Below are 23,183 nucleotides of genomic sequence, written 5' to 3' on the forward strand. Positions count from 1 at the left end.
ATCAGCGATCTTTTTTTGTATCTCATGCTGCTCCCTTCACACAACACTGCATCCTGGCTAGCTTTCCTGCTGAATTTTACTAGCATCCTCCAGAGGCAGAGTGACAAAATTGCACCTTTTACACTGAAAAGCTCGTTAAACTTACTTCTATCTTGTTTGAAAAATAGTCAAGGCGTGGGAAGAAAGAGGAGCAAAGCCCCACATACTTTCTGTTTCAGACAGACATTCACAAGTGTTCTGATCACAAGATGTAATTCTCCAGCGAAGTAACATGAGATAAAGGAAGGTGAGGGAGTCCATGGCTCACCTCCACCCGTAGTGGCAGTTCCTCTGTGTGCCACCTCCTATTTCCAGCTGAAAAGGTGACCCAGCAGTGGGCATTGGCACCTCCTTGGGGCTGGGAGTTGTGGTGTCATCGAGGAGCATCCCTTAGCACATAGGCACCTTCCCTGCCTGGTGCTCCTCACATGGATACCCATCAGGATTTCAGCCTGACACAGCACGGTTAGGAGACATCCTCCACCCAGTGCTTAAAACAGTGGTATTACACCAAGTAAGGACTATGAGCAGGTAGAAGCAGAACAATCCCCATAAAAGCTCCTCCCAAAGGCTTTATTATACACAGTGGTTGGTACCCAGCAGGAGCACAATATCACTGGATGGGAGCAGAGCTCAACCACTCCTTTCTGAGGTGATGATGACTATTGCATTGAAGATACTCTCCATGTATGTGGTACTTTGCCACACAGAAAGCATGCCACACAGAACAATACTCTGCTTCTGAAAGCCATGACATCATTTCAACCACTGATGCCTGGGAAATGGATGCGTTGGAGATGATCAAGATGGCATAGAACAGTTAAGAGAACACTTGATTATAGTGGTTAGTACAGACAAACAGATTAAAATATTATCATTTCCCTGCAGACAAAATCATATTCTGTTCCATTTCTGCTCCCTAAAAATAATAACAGACAGATATTGAGCACAAATGGAACTTAGACAGTTTGTGCTTGTGTTTTTAAGACAAGCACATAATTTTAATCATGACAGTTTTAAAAAACAGTGATATTTGAACTGAGGTTAAAGTAATAGAATTATTGTCAATTTCTTACCATTTGCTGTGTTCTTTTTGAAGTTATCTAGAAACTCTTCCAGGAGCTGTGACTGGTTTGGAGGGGGCAACAAAGTCTTTGGGTCCCTGGAAATGTCACCATCTGACCAGGACACACATAATTGTTGCTGGGTCCCGCAATGGCTCGTTCTCACTGTAAGCATTACACTTCTCTCTGAAAACAGTAACTCCATCTGCCTGAGGTCAAGATCAGAAACAGCCTCTCCATTTATGCTCAGGATTTCATTGCCTATTCGGAGCCCTGGCAGCATGTGAAAGCAAAGGAGAAAAAAAAAAAAAAAAAAAAAAAAAAGAGGTAATGTAATATAAGAAGAGTCACAACCCTAACCTTATGCTGGCTCACCTTTTATCTCTTTGGTTTGAATTCAAATAGCCTAATCCTACCACAAGTCCATTAGAACCAGTGGGAGCTTTATTTCTACTATCCTCATACAGATTGACCTCATGCTTGCTCTACTTTGATAGGTGCTACCCACAGTACAGCAATCAAGTTGGTTTTGTTTAAAGTTGCTACAGAATTGGGTGGGTTGGAGAGCAGCAAGCTTTCAAGAAGATGAGAATAGAGGCACCTCTCACAACCAGATACCATCACTATACAGCACCATAACACATATTTCATCATCTGTGAAGTCATGCAGATCAAATTAGTCATGCAAAGCTGCAACAACTAAGGATGAAGTTTTTATCAGCTTTTATAAAAATCTAAACAGGGGCAAGTGCTGTCTTTCTAAGTCAGCAAAACTAAGTGGATATCACCATCAGGTAGCAAATGAATATCTCTGTCCCCATTTCTCTGGGGCTGTTTTTCAGAGAGCGGAACCCACGTGATCCTCACATGTGCCGATGAAGAGAGGCACAGTTTCTGAGCAGTGTAGTGGGAAGGTGCTCACAGAAATGTATGCAGAAAACTATTCTGGGGAGGAAGGCTTTTTGCCAGCAAAAGTGGAAACAATGGGTCATGGAAACTGATCAAGCCCATGAAGTTCCCTAGTGTGAGATGAACTATTTCTCCAGTTTGTTCCTCTGTTCAAAAGCACTCGGTTGGATGGCTGAACAAAGACTTTGTCTCCAAGGGTGAACAAGAACTGTCCTCACTACACTGAAAGGATAATTCAGTTACTCTGTGGACACTATTTTTCCTACTATTACATACTTTCCATGGTCTTCAGGAAAGAAAACTGTGAACAGTAAAAGCCAAGAAACATTTCAGACAGCATTACTAAAGCTCCTTCAAGTTTTTGGACCAAAAAAGATAATGAAGAATAGTTTTAAACACAAACAGGATACAATACCTTCCTTGTATGCCAGTCCATCAGGGAGAACATCACTTACAAAGATATGGGTGAGATGCTCATTCTCAGCAACTTGGGCTGTGACAGCAAAGCCTGAAGTAAAAGAAGTTTAAATCAAACAAACGTTCTTGGGAACATTTCCTTTTTATTTCCTGTATTTAGTAGACATTATATGAGAAGGAAGATATTTCTCATGAGAACACATCCATAGAGCATATAGAAATTACCACAGGGTTACTAAGTCATTGTAAGGCCTGTTAAAATTATTAAGACTTTTTGACTCCCAGAAAATGCCATGCTCTGCTGAAAAAAAAAAGAAAAAAAATTACATTTCAAAAAAAGTATTTTCTATCTCAGCTCCATGACATTTCCATAACACAGCCCAGCTCATCATTACAGTAAGAGTTCTGCAGAGTGTCCATCAGACATAGAGGTGTATTAAACAATTCCAAAAACTGGAAACCCAAACTATAAAGCAGCAAATTATACTAGACAAATGAGTGGGAAAGGTCAGAAAATAATAATTTAAAACTGACTTCCAGCTAAAGCACAGCACAAAGCTGCCTTACAAAGGTATCCTTGCAAGGTATGTAAATATTCCTAGACATAACTACCTCCCATGGACAAAAACCTGTCAGAACTAGTTCCAAAGTATATTTTTGATACTGTACCAACAGAGGATCCCACTACAAAAAAATGGCAGACCTTGACCATTGCCTGACTGAAAGCACTTACATTAATCCTGGCAAAAGACATTCGTTTTTCAGACAAGCCCATGCTTCAGTTACTTTGCCACAATTATTTGGTAGGGAAATTAGAAAGTAGGATCCTTCCAAAACATAAGAAATTAAATTGCTAGTGTAGAATAATCAGTTTGGGTCTTTGTTATAATGCCTCAAATTCTTTGCAGACTCACACTTTGAGCTATCAAGGATGGCTCTTAGAAACAAAAAAATTCTGAAGAGAGAAAGCAAGCAATAAGAATAAAAAGAAGAATTCCTGTGAGCTTACCATAATCACATATGTTTTCAGTCTTTGTAAGATGAACATGGTAAACATTTAATGGACAAATTTCTATTTCGTCATATACCTGTTAGAAAAGAACAGTAGCAGAAGTCATCAAATTATGAAAATGCAAGCATCAAATCCCAGATACAGCATGAGAAACAAGCACAATATTCTTGGAATCAAGACTTGCTGTCCTTACACAGAGAACCTTGTTACTGTGTAAGCATTACTGGGACTAAAGCTAAAGACCAAAAACCCACCCTGGAGCACAGACAGACACTCTACTTTTGTACTGAAAGCCTCATTCAGATCTTCAAACATTTATTGAACAAAGTGTGTGCAGTGCCTAGCCACTCAAAACTGTGAACCAGAATGATAGAATTCAGTTCCAGAACAGCTTTAAACCCTTATTTTAGATCTAAATTTCACTCATTTGTAGGTGATAACTCAACTGCAGCTACTGACATCACAAAACTTTATCTAAAAGGAGTTACACTTTCCTGGTCTACTATGTATTCATATGGTTCAGGTGCACAATACTCAGTATTTTCATCAACCAGTCTTCTGAGTTGTAGGCCATAGTGTCTTGGCTCCAGCTGTTTCATCTAAAAAAGAAAAAGAATGGAGTGTGGAATTCATTATTTATTTCCAGAATCCTAAAAGACAGAGAAGCGACACACACACAACAAGCTTCTAAAATCATGCAAAAGCAAACTCAAAAAGTAATTTTCTACCTCTTTTTGTAGTACAAACAAAACTAGATGCATTGCTTAAAATATAAAGTTACTGTGCTATTTCCATTTGGCCTTATAATCCTCTCAAATCCTTTCATAAACACTATGTCTTGGCTATTAGATTAACTGAGCACTAATATATGTTTCCAAAGATGTCTTGGCAGTCTTCTGCCTTATGAACTGAACACACACAACCAACTTTTTCTATGACTACTTCTAATGATTCAGTTCTGCTCAGCAGCCTTTTTTTTGCTTCTGATGTAGAAAATGTGTGTGCATGTACAGGCAGCCAGGAGAAGGGATGGGATGGCAAGCAGGTTCCCTATGGGTTTCCCTTTATTAGATTTTAATTTTATTGCTGGGTTTCATCTACGATCACAGAGTCTCCCTTTTTTTTTTACCACATGATGTCAAAGCAAAAATCCTGTATCAACAGGAAGCCAAAGGGAAATAGGAATATTCCCAAAAGATATTAGCCTGAAAGTGCCAAGCCCTTGATGGGAGGCTCTGAAAAAATCAGGATATTGGTGAGACCATGGCAGAAAACCTTTCATTTTAGCATATTAATAGACCACCAATTCTAAAACAGGAGGAAGCAACATTTCCAATATTTACAGCCTCCCTGAGGGTTATTTAACCCTTCAACACATCTCAGCAGCTTACAAAATCTAACTCTACTGAGTAACTGGTAGTTAACTAAACATTTTTATTACATGCTACAGTTTACAAGTCACTTGTGCTCTGTATCCTGAAAAATTGAATTCTCAAATGCACAAGGTGGTTGGGGTTTTTTTTGTTTTTTTTTTTTTTTTGTTGGTTTTTTTTTTGTTTGTTTGTTTGGGTTTTTTTTGTTTGTTTTTTTTTTTTTTTTTGCATGTGCTATCCAAAAACCGCAGATGGAAAACAGAAATTAGAAAGTATAAACCTCAGGGGAAAAGAACTCTTCGGAAATTTAGCCTTATCCACATAGCATTCAAACATTTTTGGTTAAGAAGAAATATTCCTTACACTCACCAGAGAAGAATGAAAATGTAAGAAGGAAAAGAACCAGGAATAGATGAGCAGAAAGTAGTCAGCATTAGAGAATGCTTATGAAAAGCTTTACACACAGAATAGAAAGACAAAATAAAACAGAAAAACATTTAAGAAAAAAAATCAAAGAATTTAAAACTAAATTTTCATGCGATACAGACAATGAAAATTAAAAGCTTTACAATTACAAACATTTTGGAATGATGGATTAAGAGAGGTAAGGAATTTCCCTTTCGACCTAATTTTACTTTTATAAATTTTATTTCCTCCTTCGGGGGTCTCGCACGGCACCCCGAGGACATCCGAGCGTTCTGGCCCTTCCGCGCCACCTGGTGGCCAAGTCGTGTAACAGACAATCCCTTCAGCCCGACAGGGCACAGCCAAGTTGTTAAACGTAAAGACAAACACTGAACATTTTCTCAAGGATTCAGTCTCCACCGGGAGGAGCCAAGAGAAGGTAATTTCTTCTGAACGATGCCCTGTAGACGCATTGGGAGTTGCCTAAATCGGAGTGCTTATTTTGATTTTAAAAGCTACAGTTTAGTCTGGATTGTTAAAAGCTTTGCGCTTCCCCCACCCCCCCCCACCCCCCCCCCCAATATTAGCACATGAAAAGAGCCATTCAGTTGGGCTCTTTCCTCCATTAAAGCATGAAAATTCATTAACTTCAAGCCAGTTCAATGAGTTCACAGGGAAATACACCATAACCTATGCCAAAAGATACAGCTGGATCTTGTCTGGCACAGGACTGCTTTTTTCCCTGTTTTCCCCTTGTGAAATAAATAAAATATATTTACCAGTTGGCCAGGAAACAGAACTTGGGGGTAAAGAGCTCTTTTTCCCAAAAAGCTGTTTAGCATAATTTAAGTGACTCGAATCGAGAAGTTGCAGAGCCAAGTTCAAGCACTGATAGGTATAGGGGCAGAAATGTTAGGTATGTTACAATGTTCCAGAGTTGCTGGTGTTTTTTCTGTAGCTAGAACCGGTATTTCTATTTTACCTTCAACCTGTGACTCAGTTTTCTGTTCCATGTTCTATAGCAATCCCTCTCAAATTGCCAGCACCGACTTTCACAAGCGAAGTCACCCTTTGAAATCCACAAATAGAGCTTGTATTTAATTAAAAGCTTAAAAAGGTCCTTTCAGGAGCAAACCTATACGGTAGTCTCCTGGCTCTAACTCAACCAGTCCCTGTCGCTCCTGTGTGATTTGGACAGAACAACCAGGTTTGCTGCAAGGACAACACAGAGTGGACACGTGCTGACACTTCCCAGGGCTGACTACCTGGAACACCGCCACTGCCCTTGAAGTACCCTCTGTGGGCTGCCTCCAGCAACACTTCTTGAAACCCTTTCCACAGCCCTACTGCCTTGGCTACAGCATATAAAAACACAGCTAAGGAAACAGAGCAATATGCCTTGAGACAGTGTCGGGGAGATGCTTATTATGCATTATTAGTATTATATATTATCTCATTACTGTACTATTATAGATAATGATAATCTTATCACAGTTTTCTCTATTTGCACAGCCACTGATATACTATGTTCCTTCCTCGAGTCCACTGCTATTTACAAGGTGAAATTGTGCATGAAAAATAGGTACCTTGCATGCCAAAGACAAAACATCCTCCACCCTGTGCTCTGGCTTGAGTGTCAGCGCCACTGCTTGGCCATCACAAAAATGAACATACGTCTGTGTTTCCCAAGCATTCTCCTTCTGGATGCTCTCTGGCACTGAGCAGTAGACATTCAAAAAATCGTCGACTTGCTGCTGGAAATAAGGGAGAAAGGTATAACATATGTGGATGCTAGAAAAAACAATCAAAAAAAGCCCCACAAAAACCAAAGTGTAATTACATTAGCAGTTTGCGGTGACCATGTATTCAAAAACAATGCTGCGTGTTTTCCACATGGCAAGGCAGGGAAAGAGTTCTGTTACCTGCTCTCATTCACCATTGAAGTCCTGATTTTCTGAAGCTCGGACTGAACTTGCTGTGCTTTCACACTATGGGATTTCACGCCTTTATCCCATAATAATCACTGATTTAACTGATGGTGGAAATATGTAGCTACATGGTATATATCACAGTGGAAACAAATTTTTAAGAGGAACTGACAACTACAATTTTACCTAACCAATACATGCAAAATAACTCTGTAAATAAATAAATTAATTCATAAATTGAATTGGTGTCATTTTGACAGAAAATGACAACAAAATTCCAGCAGAGAGCACTGTGGAGCAAGGATAGCCGTAACAAGATAAAGAGCTAAAGGAGGAATAAAGTGCTCCTGTTCTATTTAGGGTTTGAGAACAACGTATTTCATTGGCAGCAGAGGGTATTTGCCTGTTTACCATTTTCCTCCACATTCTCCCTCTTTCCAACGCCACTCTACTTGATCAAATAACATCAGTCCTAAATAAATTCCCTGTCACTTTCTCACCCTTCACTTTCTCACTTTCTCCAATACTTTACTTCAGGCTGCATGTTTCAAAGGAAGCCACACAAGGAGAAGACAAACATCAAGAGCTTTTCAGAATTTGGAGTTTCACATATTATTCGGGTCAGCCTATTCGCACATCACCTAATTACCTATATCAAGGCATTTAAGTTTATGCAGATGGGGTCCCTTGATTCCCCATGCTGTCACTGGAAAGGACCAATAACTCCACAGAGTGGCAGGACTTCCACCCAAGGCATACCTTAGGATATCCTGAGCTGTTCTCAGGCATCCCTACCTCCTTCATGCTTTTTGTTAGTATTTTTTGTTTGTTGGGCTGGGGGGGATTAATTGCATACATAAAGACCCTTGATTACACAGTTCTGCGCCCTCTCCTTGGGACACAAGCCCAGCAGTGCACCACAATTAAAAGCTGCTGTAAAAGCTGCATGGGGACTCTTTCCCTTGCTGCAGGCAGCAAAGTTATTGACAACAATCTGTCAGTAGCAACAGAGAGACCAATATTATTTTCTTTTTGCAAATAACGACTGTGGCTGTAAAAATGATGAAGCAAGCAACCCTATCCAGGCAATTACCAAACAATGCAGAAATTCAGGTTACAGACAACCCAGATTGTGGCACAGTAATAATGTGATGCCAGAATAACACTGGTTTGGTGGAATAATATTAATGAACTAAGTCTATTCATTAATCTTGTCTGTCTTGCTCAACTGCCCCTTTTAACTAGTTGAACACGAAATTTCAATTAACACAGGTGATGGAAATCCTACTGAAATCCATCAACTTATACATAACAGGAGTCATGTTACGTACTGCAATTAACACAGTGTTGAAATCTAAACCAGGTGAGGTTTGACCTTGCTCATAACGCTGGTGGTGCTGAAGAAGATCACTCCTGTGGAACTGTAGTCCTCTCAGCACTAAATCAGCTGCCTGAGAACGGAGCCTGACTTACCTCCACGCTGTAAATAACAGAAAGGAGAAAGGGGGCAAGGCAGGAAGGCTACGAGTGATTAGCAAAAATGAGTCAGGCTGAATTTCCCTGGTGGCTTCCTCCAGGGAAAACCAATGCTATGCTTGCCTCAGCAAGGGAGGCTTGCAACTACTACGATGGTTTATTGCCCTGCAACACTAGCACTTCAAATCTGTGCAACTGAAATAAATCTCGCTATTGCCAGAGATGAGAAAAACCATAACCTCATATCATAGAGGATTAAGGTGATGAAAAATAGGTTCAAGGAGACAACTTTTGATGTAAACTTTTACAACAGGACAGAAAGCTCTACAGCCAACGTGAGCTACATCCTTTCCTTGCCATGTACACTGGTGCTCAAGCATACAATTTGAGATAAACTTCCCCCTGTTATTAAACATGACTGTTCCTTAACTGCAGTCAAGAAACCGTTGCTTTGTCCACATTTTCCGTCTCAGAAAATCTGACATGAAAAGGGATTTTTTTCTTCCTGTTATGCCTTCAGTGACCAATTCCACAATAGTTCATTCATTCATTGCCACATGAAGTTATAACATCCCATCCAATTTTCCAGAAAGAAGTGCCAGGATTTGCAGACTGTCACATGTTGTGCCACAGGGCTGCTGCAGGACCAATAGGTTATTTCATAATTTCCTCCCACTATTTGCCTCTGGTTTTATCATCTTTTTCAGGGAAAATACAGCTTCCCTGGCAGACTTCACTATTTGTCATTCGCTACCCTCTGCAGGCAGCATTTCATAAAAGTTTTGATGCTGCTTTTGAGGTTTTTTTTCAATTTTAAATCAGCCAGTGAAACCAGGCTGATGCCAGAGTAACAGTTTTCAAACCGTATGATGAATCATTTCTGAGTTGTTGTATGATTCACTAAAATGTCAGGATCTTAAAAATGCCCACGCTGTATTTAGTACCCATTGAAAAAAGGTTCAGAAATAGGGCTGAAATAATAAGGGAAAAAAAAAAAAGTTTTTCTAGCTCCAGAGCTCAGCATCTAAACTGTGTGGGTTTTTCTAGTCTTGAAAGACAACCCTACTAAATTTTTAAATTCTGGCCTAAAACATGCAGCCACCTCTGATGGTTCCCCTCTACCTAGGGAACTGGGCTATGAGCCCCTGCTTGAATTTGGAGAAGACTGCTTTATTTAGAGCTGAGACAAGGAAACAGACCTTGTCTCTTTGCTGGCACTTCATCAAACAGAGAGCATTTCATTCTGCCTGCTCCCTAGTACCTTCAAAACATTTCTATATCTCAGATGGGTTCAGGAGGAGTAAATGCTCCTGTTAGGGCAAAGGACAGAAGAACCACAGCAGACCCTCTTGTATAAGGCAACTCCATCAGCCTCCCAGCTCCGAGGAGGTTGGCATCCAACCAAGGGACTGGTGTCACAGCCCTTCAGGAGAAACCCTCAGGGGCTGCACCCAAGAGATTTGGTCACTTCTCATGTGGCAAACCTTTCCACATTTCAGCATGTTTGAACAGGAATGAATTTTGTTTGCTGTCTCAGAGATGGCACGTGGATGCCGTGTCACACCACACACAATGGCACATTTTGGAGGAATTTGTTAAGTGTTTTCTACAGGAGTTGATTTCAACCCCGTAATTACAATTTGTTTTGAAAAGAGAGTAGTGATTTGGTTTAAATACTTTCCCACTCCAGGAAATAACAGGCAAGTGGCCAGGTAACAAAGGGAATTCAGGTATTTCAATCCACTTTTTCAAGAAACAGACAAAAGGTGAAGATAGTTTCAGAAGGCAAAACAGCATTTCAGGATTAGCTGCTGTCAGTGGGAGATGTCCTGACTGGGGGATGGCAACACTGTGCCCCAGGGAGCCTGAAGGAACGGAGAAGGACCATGACTGAGGCCAGGCAGGGAAAAGCAGCAGATCTCCTCCTGCTGGGCATCAGAGATTATCAATCACAGCCATTTATTGGGTAATGCAGCTAGGGGATGCTCCATCCTTCTCCTTCACATGGGCAATCTCCAGCTTTATATTAAATCTCACTTCTCTGATGGGATGGTCCACAGACTTTGCATAGATTTTATTGCCTTAAAACTCAAAATACAAACATTCTGTTGAAGCAGACAAAGGGGAAAAATATACCTTGGGTTTCATCCCATCCCTGGAAAGCATGAAGGTCAGATTGGACAGGACTCTGAGCAGCCTGATCTAGCTGAAGATTTCATGTTTATTGCAGGAGGTTGGACTAGACAACCTATAAAGGTCTCTTCCAGTCCAAACCATCCTATGATTTGCCATGCTGTGAAGGATGCTTTCAGACAAGCTCAGCCCCAAGTCTCTCTCACAGTGTACAAACTCTGTGCATTAGTGTGTGAAGAAGCTTCTAGGGGTTTGTTTTGGTTTTTTAAAGCTTACCATGAATGCTCAGAAACTTATGTTGAAGTGGTTTCATTAGCAGAGCTATAATCCTGTCATCTAACAATAAATACAGTTTATGAACCTTTTTAGGGTCTCTGAACCAGCCCCACCATTACCTTAGAGAAATGCATTCAGGAATTCAAAAACATGATGATGCAGAATGAGAGCAGGCATATCATACCTCAGCAGAGTTGGCTGAATTCTGCACGCCAGCAAATCCATGTCCTCCTGCTGAATCAAAAACCTATTGAAAATATCACAGATAAATAAGTAGGCTGAAAAAATAAACACCTTTATTTCTTATCTGTTTTGGGTAAATCCACTGAAAAAAACCCAAAAATAAAACTAAATTAAGGAATATATATCAACCTGCTAAGTCCCAAAGATCTTTTTGTACATTTTATTGCTTTATTCTGACTAGAAGTAACAAATACAACCCTCTCCATAAAAAGAAAATTTAAGCAGATTTTCTTTTTTTAAGCTACATGCACACTCCAATTCAAATATGTATAAAACGTGTTCTTGTTTTTTCCTATCTACTATTTAGTAATAATATTAAAGTAATTTACCTTCAAATCATACACTGTACTGGAATTATAAATTTCACCCTTCAGGATACTGTTAATGAGAGCTACAAATCTCATCATGACTTCAATGGACTATTTCAAATCACTGTTGCTGGTTTCTAAAACCTTCTACCCTACAGTTTTTCATCTTTTCTAACCAGTTTTCTTGGCACTATCAATTGAAACTTTTAGCTTAGCTTTAAAGGCATAGTTGACCCAAACCCCACATTATTAAGTCATGAGAGTAGCTGACTACTGTGTCCTCTTTGGAGGTGATGAAGGCTGGGCCTGAGATGTAAATTGTCCACAAGCTTTGGAAATTTAACAACTGGTATCTCACAAAGGTGCCGAGCTTATTAATTTTTTTTTTTTAATCCAGTAAATGGCTATGGATACAGATATTTGGTGATAAGGCTGGTGTAAAGACAAGGATAGACTTAGACACTTTATATATGACATTGAGATTTGCAAGTAATAACATTACCCTTCTAAACTGCAAATTTAAAACCCAGTTTTTTAACTCCCTCTACAGTCAACAAATTAGGACAATATCACACTTACAGCTGAGCTTTTTGGGGGGGTTTAGTATTTGCAAAAGCCTTTCAGACAATCAAAGACAACAACAAACTCTAGATTTCATACAAAATCCAGTTTCTGCCTATGCAAATAAAGGGTACCACTTCTGAACTTCCTGGTGTCACCCACAGATGTAATCAAAGTATTTTATTGCTTATGATTTGTCAAAACAGTTCACCATTTAGATGTAAGAAAGCAGATAAGCATTTAAGAAACTGAGGATAATGTGAGCCTAGACATCCCCCATCTGCTACAGTGCAGTTTTAACTGATTTGTAGAAGACTGAGCCACTTCATTAATGCTTACGAAAGCTCCCCAGCGCAGAAACTCTGAATATTTTTATTAATGCCATATAAATAAACAAGATAAAATGAAAAACTTCTCTGACACAATGATGTTCAAGAATATACCATCTGATTTTGAAGCTAGGATACTGTAGATTAAAACATACCAGCTTCAGTCAAATGAACTTAAATCCAAGAACGCAACACCTTTTTTAATCTATTGTTTGACAGAATCATCTCAACACAATGAGCAGAGAAGCACCCTCCTCTTCTCTGCCTAACCTGGTTGGCTGAAAGAGACAAGAAAGTTATCCTCAGGCCTATTCTGATTTTGATATAGAATTACATGCATATACACAAGTCTGAGCAAGGATGTGGCTCTCTTTTCAGCCATCTTCTAGGTTCATGGGTCAGTTTTCAAGCCATGCCCATAAAAATTCCTCACTTTTATGGGCAACACTCCGCATTTACATTTCCTTGTATTGCAGGATGTTTAATTACAAAAAGAAAAAAAAAAGGAAAAAAAAAAAAAATCAAGAGCCCCAGCTTGTCTATGAAAATAAAAACACTTTTGGGCTAGCTGGTTGCAAGGTTTGGAATAAAAAGTGTAAAGACCCATTTGGGGCACCTCTGCCTGCGATAGGCCTCCCTTCTCTTTGCTCAGAAAAGCACTGGGAGGGCAGCAGGAGTCTCATCTCCTTGCCACAAATTTAAGTTTCCCTGTCCCTGAGCTCCACAGAATCCCCTTCATGGGCTATAAAGCACAAGAAAAGACGTATTACTCAGTTAAAAAAAGTGCGAGGCATCAGCTCTGCTGGGAACAGAGCTAAGGAGCATAACATTCCTTCCCTCAGGGCTCATATTAATAAAGAAATAGAGGTGCAGGACTCCCAGACCAGACTCTGCTGCTGGGGGACACAGGGAAAGTTATGTGAAAAGCATGACCTAGGGAAGATTTCTCCTTTAGTTCCTTCTTTTGTAAGACAGACTTGAGTTTTATTATTCAGTTTCACCATGTTAACACGCCTCGATCAATGTGCTAAAATGTGCAACAGGCAGGAGTTTAATGCCAATGATATTTACCTATTAAAAATACAAACTACTAGACCAGAAAATCCTGATGTGTTATTTTGCAACATCAAATCTGTTGGATCAGCTCTGTGTCTGTTGCAGGACATGTACAGATAGGCTTGTTTAAATCTTCTGCAACAGCCTACCAGGCATGCAAGAACAGCCAATTTTCAAGTGCTGATCAGAGATTTTGTGACTAATAAAATCAAGGGTCAAGGAACAACAGGAACAAATGAACAGTGCACAAAATACTGCTTTGCAGGAGCAACAGCAGACATGGCAGAGGCTAGTGAAGACAGTAGTGTTCTGAGTGAGAGTGCACCTCTGTAACTTCTGCCTCACTGTCAAGAGGCGTCTCTGCTCTAATCTACATTTTTTTCAGGGAAAAGGTAGCAAACTTTTGTTCTGCATATAACTGAGATTTTATTGAAAAAACACAGACTCCCGAAGTGTGGAGCTTGCCCCAAATGCAAGTGTGGGCCACTAGTTTAATAAAGAGAAAAAGATGCTGTGGTTTCACCAGCAATGCATCCCTTCTGTGGGGGCACATATCAGCATAGTCCCTCTCCCAAGAGCCAGCCTGATCCTGCAGACCAAACCTGTGCCAAGTCTTCAGTAAACTGGCCTGGCATTTGTCAGCTGTCTATACTGAGAGCTGACTCCCTACATGACCACAGTCTTCTCCTGGGGGCTAAAATGCACTTTCAGGAAGTGTGTGTTCCTTTAGGAGGCCATGCCAAAGATGTCTGTCTTTGCAGAGTCTCTTTTTTCCCTTGAAGGCTCACCCATGTCACTCTATATTGAATTGCAACAGTGCTTCAGAGTCCCAGTCACAGACAAACACACACTGTGTTAAGGACTGTTCATAGAGGCTATCTTAAAAAAAACTCTACTTCCAAACAGTTTGCAACATGCCAGAAAGGAAGTTTTGTTATAAATTCCAACCTGGTGTTCTTATGCTGACGATAATTAAATTACTGGGTCAAAACCTGTCATTCACCAATCTTATTTATCACAAAAAAAAACCCCAAATTAGACATATACCATTCACAGGTGATGATCCCATTGCAAGTTGGCCACACCTACTGAAACCTTGGATGCAGGTTTGATGGACAAATAAATGTCTTCTACCCTGTGCACCAACAGTACCTTGCAGGATAAACCCCAGGAGAAATAAACCATCCTATGCTATCCCCAGCAAATAAGGTCTACCTGAGTTATGGAAGGTCTCTTTTCTTTTCCTTTCCTTGCCAATGTGTCCAGTCCTTTTAGAGAAGAAAATAAACCCTTCTTATTTCGAACCCTTTGCGACAGAGACAGGGTGCGTTTCCTGAGAGCAGCTTCATCCCTGGAGCAGATCTATTTAAACACAGAAACAAACCCTCCTGTATCATTTCCATAACAACAAAGTATTGACAGTTATTTCAGCCTGAGGGATCAAATGGGGGTTACTTCAGTTCATCTCAGTGTAACATGCCGAAGTGCAGGGACTTTCAGCGGTGATGCTTGTTTCAGGATTCCAGGGGTGTGCCAGCATAACTTTTTTGTCATGGGGCAAAATTAGAAGTCATAGGAAGGGAGAATCTGAGAAAATATTGCTCTGTAAAACAAAAGCTAATGAAAAGGCTCTGAAGAAGAATGATAACCTATATTCAGATATGAAATTGCTAGAGGAAGAGAGAATCTCCAAATTGCCAAGCATAGGAGATAAATGCTATGGCACTGAGTTATTAGCAAGGAATGGCACAGACCACTCAGATAAAAACAGTAGCAGAGAGGAACACATTTCCTGATGGGTGTTTCAGTACTACTCTTCAGATTTCACATGCAGCAAATGTGGTCCAGCCCTCTCTGCCAAGATCAGCCTCGCAGCCCTGCCAAGGTTAAAGTGGAGAGGTGAATCTGCTACTGCTGTACTTCTGTAGAAGCTAATGGGGTGACAACAGGTTACAGCAGCTGAGGATCTCATTCATTCTTCTTTAGAAACACAGCCCACAGTTCTTTAAAAAAGTGACATTTAATTTTGAATTGTCTCTAGCTTTAGCCTATTCTAAGAATACCTCCTTTTTAGAAGGGTCTCCAAGTCTGGAGTCCTCTGGGGCAAAAAAAAACCCAAAAAAGAATCATGGCCATATCCTTCAGAAGAAAATGTATTTGCAGTCAAGGAGCAGGCAGAGAGGGTGAGAAGGGTACAGGGCTGCCTGAGCAATGCATGTGGGTGTAGCCATGTATTATCCCAGCACAACTCCATATATAAGCACATGGTGCTTTTGTGTAACACACCCATGAAAGTGCATTCAGACTTACCAGTGCATGGAAAGATGAGACAGAGAAAATGCCAAGCCTCCCCAGTGCCAGTTTTGAAGGACGACTGGCAGCAGCCAAAAGGCTCTTTGGGTTTGGGAGCTCCCCACCTTGCAAGCTGGATAGGTAACATCGCATTCGGAAAAGGTCCATGTTAAATTTTTCCAGGTTCTGTTCCCATTGCTGGATCTGTTTGGATATAAAAAGGGACAATTAAATGGGGGAAAAATGTCTTTGTGGGCTGCACTGAAAATTCGAGCGCGTCCCCAAACCCATAGTAAATTGCTTTCATCTGGTAGTATATGAATTAGATTAGTTACTCTCTGCCAAAACACATTCAGTCATATTGTGTTACATCAACCCAAAAGATGACTTGAAATAAAACAAAGCTGGTGGTCTTAAACACATACTGACAAGATGAACATACCATGAACTTCGGGTAGTTTGATAGCCACAAAAAGAGTTACATAAAAACACAACCCTGTGGTTCACAAAGGCTTACTTTCTTTTTTTTCCTTCTTCCCTCCCACCACCCCTTTCTTTTTGGAAATTAGTCTTTTTTTTTTTTTTTTAGCTTAGATTTTGTAGCTGGGCTGGCTGAAAGCAAATTAAAAAACCAGCTACTCTAACACACTGTGCAAAGCAAAGTAGCTACAGTTTTATGTTCTCTTCATTCTTTACTACCATCCTATGGTTCCTCTAACTGTAAACAGGAGAAAATACTCGTGGTTCTTGCTCAGACTAATAGGGTAATACCTGATTACACCCAGGCAAACTGCAGAAAACAGCTACATAGACCCAATACAAACCACTGCACCAAAAGTAGCAATGTATATATGCAATTCTTAAAATATGTCTAGCACAGATACATGAAGATGTAACAACTCTGTTTCAATGTAAAATTAGAAAAGTGAAGACTCAAATATTTTCTAGACTGAAAGCTCTGAATCAAGGTTTAGATGATAGATTTAAAGTATTTGTGTAGATACACACTCATTTAAACAAACATATTCACACTAATTTAAAACATACACACTTATTTAACACATATTCTTATGCACTGCACCAAAGCCGAATTTTGCTCTTCATTTCCCCAGCTTAAATACTGGTGGTTGCAGCAAAAATCTGCCCTGCAGTTTGTACAATTAATGTCCAACATACAGTAATACCTATCGGTAGTACAAATAAAAAAGGCAGCAAGCACACTGATAAATGAGAAGGCAGAAAAGGCATGTCCATTAGGCCAAGGTACACCAAGATCATGTACTGACGACTGTTGAAATCCCCTAACACTGATCTTCCAATGCCAGCTCCAATCACTGCATGCTGCCTGTTCAACATGTGGCTTGGGGCTGTGGAGAAAGTTTGTCACGTTTTCTCTAACAAGCGTTGGCTTCATACCTTTTTTCTGGCACACCTGCCTGTCCCCACATGCCCAGGACTTGACTACTCACACTGAGATTAGCCAAGGCTGGGACAGGCACCTTTGTGACTCAGGAAACAAGCTGACAAATATAAAAACTTCAGGTGGACTATGCCCTTTAGGCTTGTTTAGAAGCAAAATCAGTTCAGTTTTCTTATAATGCTGCCAAATATTTCAAGAATTAAACAAGTACTTTGCCACTTTACTTTCAAGATTGAAGACGTAAGCAAAGAAAGGGCAAAATAGGAAATAAAGGCCCTGTTAACAAAATAGAGCTAAGGTTTGTGCAAAAACTGGTAGAGACCCCACCCAGTCCAGCTTCCTTACATGTGCTCACAAATTTTGGCATCAGTTACTTTTGGAAGTAAGAGGTAAATCTTATTTGGTTAGTAGGGTGAAGAAATGGAAGACAATATTCCATTTTGTACAGGTACGAATGAAAAAATGTAATTTACAGTACACTTAAAAAAATCTTTCAAAGAATGACTATTAAAAGCAAAAGAGAGATTTTACAAAAGCTTTTCATGAGATCAGTTCTCAGAAGTCTAGTGAAAATGGACAGAGATACACATAACTAAGATGCCTTGTCTAATCTCTCATCACAAACATTTGAAACACACATCCTCTGCACTCCAGAAAGAATAATCTTTCTTCTCCTTGGGTTTGTTTGATAATTCCACTCCCCCCTCCTTTTTTTTTTTTTTTTTTTTTTTTTCTTTCCTTGTGCTCTCAGACGCCTCTCAGAGCATTCTTCTGCTTGCCAGTACTTTACGCATGGGACAACTCCAATAGGAGATTGCGAGATGAGTTCTTTCTCTGTGTCAACATCCAAGTAGAATGAAAACATGGTTGTCAGCTTTTCACAAAGCCAAAAGCTACAAGCTCAGGTAATGTCTTTCCCTTCGAGATGACACCTCTGTGGGTACACAGCCAAGTCAACTTTTAATAGCTCAGGAACAGAACAAGCCTTGTTCTGGGTGCTGTTGGAGTGGAGCATCCTGTCCTCATTGAACACAGGCATCCTTGTGTGTCTTAGGCCTTCTTAAAAATCCCCATTAAACATTTGCATGAAGTTGTATTTTAAAATAAAGATAATCTAAGAAGGGGGAGTGGGGCACGACATGGGAGCATTCTGAAGAAATAATTAAATTACAGTGTTTATCAGTCACACAGGATACTGGCTAATCAGCTCCAAAAGCATCGGTAATCACAATGTTACATTTAATGGCATTAGCAAAAGCTGTAGGCAAGGAATTTCTGGGATTGTCTTGTAGTCTTATCAAAACCAGGGATATCTGGAACCAATTGGAGACCATGAACCAATACCAGCTGCTATTTGTCTAAGGCTTTTAAACTATGATAATTCTTCCTAGAGATTTATATTCTTGAAGACTAAACAGGAGAAGCACACAAACAAAAAAGCAACAACTTCAAAGCACAGTATGACCTGGTCCATGAAGTTAATTTACAGCCTGCAGTTACTCACTGCTGCAATCCCTATTCTGCTATTGTGTGAGGAAAATCTCTGCCCCACGTGGGAGGACTACCCGAAAGAAGGCTCAAGGACTTAACTTCATCATGCACAGACAAAACCGCCCTTTTGAAATCTGCTCGAAAGCAAACAGGAAAAAGTGGATGGAGCAGACAGCTGTGAGAGCAGGAATGGGTGACAAAGGCTAACACCAGCATGAAGTGAATCTGAAAAGAGATGAGAGATATGGCCCCAAGTGAGGTACACCAAGACAAGTGAGCATATATGAAATGTGAAAGCATTAAAGGGTTTTTCCAGAGGAAAGGGAGGATGTCATTGTCAGTCCAGGTAAATGTTAAGCAAGGGTTTCTCGGTTTAATGGCAGCAGGAAAGAGCTTGGGACAAAGGAAAGAGGGGGGCACCCAAATAAATACATTGAACTTAGCAGGATCCTGTAAGGTAGAGTAGAAAAGGAAGCTGTGGTAGAAAGATAAAAAGGAGTAAAATGTGGGAAGGCTTGAGAATTATTTAGCCTAGGCCACCAGGAGAACTCATGCAAGGAAGCATGGTGAAAGGACAAGACAGTAATTATGTGAGAGGTAAGCTTTTGCAGACTTAGCGCAAGATTGAACTGTTAAGAATACACAAAGGAAGATGAGCATGGTTCTTCGGCAGTACTTCAGCAGTACTTCAGCAGTAAGGATGATTTTCAGAATATAAATAGTCAACTCTCCTCCAGGTTAGTGAAAAATCTGTTCAGGCACTAAGAAAAAAATGTAAATTAATTACATTTTAAGTCACACAAACAGAGGAGTTAAAGGAAGGTGTTTGGAAGTGGGTCTCTCTCAGGTCAATAAACCTGCTAGGTTTTCTATACCTAAACTTTAAAGTGTGAGCTTGGGAAAGCAAGGGGTAAATATACACAGGCTAACATGTGATTTGGGTATCCATAGTTCCTACATGCTCTAGAGTTCTCTCTGCAGGTAACATTTGCAGTGGCATCAGCACCTCAGCTGGAACAGGTCTGGGGTGTGCAGACTGAAAGGGAAGGACGCAACAGTCCCAGTGAAGGCAGTGCGGCTCAGAGGTGGCACCTGGCCCCTCGTCCTTCGTACACCACAGCGCAAACAGTATCTTTTGGGGAGTTGAGGAAGCACTGTCTCATTTGCAAACACATGTTCTGTACAAAGTAAAAAGAGCTCAGTGTAATAAAACCCAAACCAGTGTGTGAATGGTGTAAAGCTGGGCCAGAAATGACATCGCATCAACTGAATGTAACAATACCTTAAGGACTAGAAGAAAGATGGAAAAAACTTCCTGGACAGCTCACCTGATAATAAAACACCAGCTTTTCAATTGGAACCTATTCAAAGGAGCACAAAAGAAAGGATGCACAGGAAGGCAGGCCTTCTCTCAATACTCAAGCCTTCAAAATTGATTTCATTTACTAGTAGTTGTTATACCATGCAGAAGCATGGGGGCCTTGCTTACACAATTCACTATCTATAGTAATAAAAATTCTCAATTTTCCCCTACACAATATCTTATTTTCAGATGGAAAGTGTTTCTGCAGGCTGATGTAGGGAACTCTGTGGAATGAGAAGAAACTTCTGCTGCTGCTCTATATGTACAGATTTTCAACCACATTGCAAACAACACCAAACTCTTTGCATTCCAGTCTTTGGTTCTCAGACACAATTCATATTGTATCCATCTGGAAAAATGAGTCACTTGGTTTCTGGGGACAGGGAACAGATTTTTATTGTCATTACTTCCTAAAGAGAGCTTGAAGAAGCAAAAACATCACTCTTCCAGAAATTCCATTACTTCAAAAAACACTACTGAGATGCTATCGCAACTTTTAGTTTAAAGAAATAAAGAAGGCATTGTAATAGAGTACAACAACACTCATGTGCAATTAGCAACACTCTATTCTTTATCTGCATGGTGACTTAAAAAAGGTCAAGAAATCTTCCTGAAATAACAATGGAGGTTTTTTACAATAAATGTCATCTTTTTGGTTGCATTGGAGGAATAGAATTTTCATAATTTTTAACCACAATAGACAGAGGTAATCTTATTTCCAATACCATTGATAGCACAAAAGTGGACACATGTGTACCCAATTTACATTTTGTCGAAAATCCGATGGAAATTGGTGGTACCACATAGATGTCTATAGCTAGGGACATGAGTAAGGAAGCCTCTGAATTTTATTATCCAGCTGCCCTCCCCAAAACCCAGACTACCAGCCCTTTCTGAACAGGCTGCCCCAACAGCTCCATTGTATGAGATAATGCTATGCAACTCCACATTCATTTTTCATTACTCTATGCTAAATCACTGCACAACAAAGAGGCAAATTCACCCATCTGTAAAACAGTAACAACAGTGCAGAGAGAATGGAGATGAACTCCCCTAACTTTCTGTCTGCCGACTCACCTCACTCCCAGTCTACTACTACTAAGTACTTTGCTGGTGGTGTAGGGAAGGAGCATCCCTACTGAAGAGTAACACCTGGAAAGAAATTGAACTGACCTCTCAGAAAGCAGAGCTCTGCTTTAGCCAGTTCAAAGACCACACAAACTGAAGATCTGTTCTAACGAACTTGGGCAATGTTTTGTTTTTTTTAGTTTAAGAGGATATGGAAGAATGAAAAGTTACTATGTATTGAGATTCAAGTCTGCAGCAATGATGGCATGTGTTAGCAAAGGTCCCTAAAAGACTGTCTCTGAGTGTTGTTGAGAATTTGGATCTCAATGTCAGAAAATAATTCATCAGATGCTTTACAGAAAACATGAAATTTGAGCTTTTTGGAGGCTGAAGAATAAATTCCCAGACCTATTCCAATCATCTTTCTTCAAATGTGAGAGAAAAGGGAGTCAAGTGAATTTTAAAAACAAAGAAATGAAGCTATGATCTTTGTAAAAAGCAGAAGACCACTACAGGAAAAGGAAGAAAGAAGAAAGGTACTAATGGATTTAATGACTACCCAAAATAAACAGACCACCATCTTACTGATTTTTTTTTTTTTTTTTTTAATGACTACTGACAAACTACTTTTAGGTGGAGGACACATGAAAACTTAGAAAAAAAGCATCTCCAAGCATATGACTGTTTTTCTCATTAAAGCTTCACCATTTCAGTGCCTGCAAGTAAATACACTTGTTCTAACCATCTGAAAAGTTAAGAATTATATGCAGAGAAAATATGAATCACATCAGAAACCTCTGAATAGCTTGGAAAACATGATTATACCAACATATTAAAATTTGAAGACAAAACTCCATAATGCTTTCAAGCAACTATTAATCATACTATTGTTCTAAAGTGAGACATCAGGACAGACTTATGTACCAAGTACATAAACAATTACACACAGGGCTGCAGTGCCCTCTCTTACGAGATAGATTTTCCACACCATTAAAACCAGTTCTGCAGGCAGAGGCAGCTCCACTTCTGACTTAATGTGTAATATTTTGTTAAAAGAGCTCTGAATAAATGCTAATAATCCCTTTCACTGACAGGGCTCCATATTCACATCAAACACTGTGGTTTCTCTAACAGGTTAAACACCTAGGAAAACAAAACATTTTTTAAAGAAAGGCTTTCAAATTCATCTCATCACCAGGAAAATTTCAAACTTGCTATGTTTTTTCCTAATTCTCTTCACTTGAGGGGAGAAGTAATATGTTGGGAGAATACCATCACACACAACATATTTATTTCACAAAGTAATAAATATGTACGTGGCTGTAGGTAGCATGTACAGACTTGAGATTTTGAGCCACAATGCCATCTTGCAGATGCTTCATTGATGTCTTATAAACTGACCAGCAACACCAATAACTTTGTGAAGGGCTACAATTTTCTCTTAAACACTTACAAAGTCCATCATCAATATTATTATAATTGTTGTTGTTGTTACTATTATTGATATTGATATTATTACTGTTATCAGGTCAGTAAACCTAGATAGAGAGAATCCTTCATATAAGCCACAAGACTGAAAACATTTCCTAACCAGCTTGATAGTGTTAAGCCTATAAAACAACAATTTCTCTAGAAAAACAGTATTTTCTTTGTCTTTTTTGTTGTTGTTATTGTTTGTTTGTTTGCACTTCTGTTTAGCACTGGTTTTATTGATTTATTGCCTTTAAATTCACAAAATTTACCAGTTAGTGTCAGATGAGCTTCTCTAGTCCATTTGCTGGACAGCAAAAGGAGTGTGTATATCAAAAGACCTATAGCAACTTTAGAAGTGCAGGTTTCCTTAGTAAAATTGCCTTTCAAGTGGTGATAACTGTGAAACAAAAAAAAAGGTTTTGCTTGCATTTAAAGCCCTGAGAATTATTAAGTCTTCGGCAGAGAAGTATTGGTTTTAAGTCAATGCAGATGTGAAAGAAAAGAGCAAGTTGACATTTGGTGGTTGCTTTTCTGAGGAAGAGGAAGG

General features: G+C 39.7%; 1 protein-coding gene across 3 annotated transcripts in view; it reads right to left on the minus strand.

Annotated features, from left to right (window-relative positions):
• The window catches only part of TIAM2 (TIAM Rac1 associated GEF 2), a 137,413-nt gene that overhangs the window by 50,112 nt on the left and 64,118 nt on the right, over window positions 1–23,183 (minus strand). For 2 of the 3 annotated variants that reach the window (XM_058419875.1, XM_058419874.1), the window contains 8 exons: window positions 15,840–16,025; window positions 14,745–14,891; window positions 11,217–11,279; window positions 6,806–6,973; window positions 3,935–4,040; window positions 3,439–3,516; window positions 2,428–2,520; window positions 1,116–1,376 (listed from right to left, as the gene is read on the minus strand). In XM_058419875.1, the coding sequence (XP_058275858.1) occupies window positions 1,116–1,376; window positions 2,428–2,520; window positions 3,439–3,516; window positions 3,935–4,040; window positions 6,806–6,973; window positions 11,217–11,279; window positions 14,745–14,891; window positions 15,840–16,025 (1,102 nt within the window). The remainder of the gene's footprint in view (window positions 1–1,115; window positions 1,377–2,427; window positions 2,521–3,438; window positions 3,517–3,934; window positions 4,041–6,805; window positions 6,974–11,216; window positions 11,280–14,744; window positions 14,892–15,839; window positions 16,026–23,183) is intronic. The other variant, XM_058419876.1, reaches the window with a different exon arrangement.

Source organism: Hirundo rustica, chromosome 3 (genome assembly GCF_015227805.2).
Source record: "Hirundo rustica isolate bHirRus1 chromosome 3, bHirRus1.pri.v3, whole genome shotgun sequence".
NCBI lineage: Eukaryota > Metazoa > Chordata > Aves > Passeriformes > Hirundinidae > Hirundo > Hirundo rustica.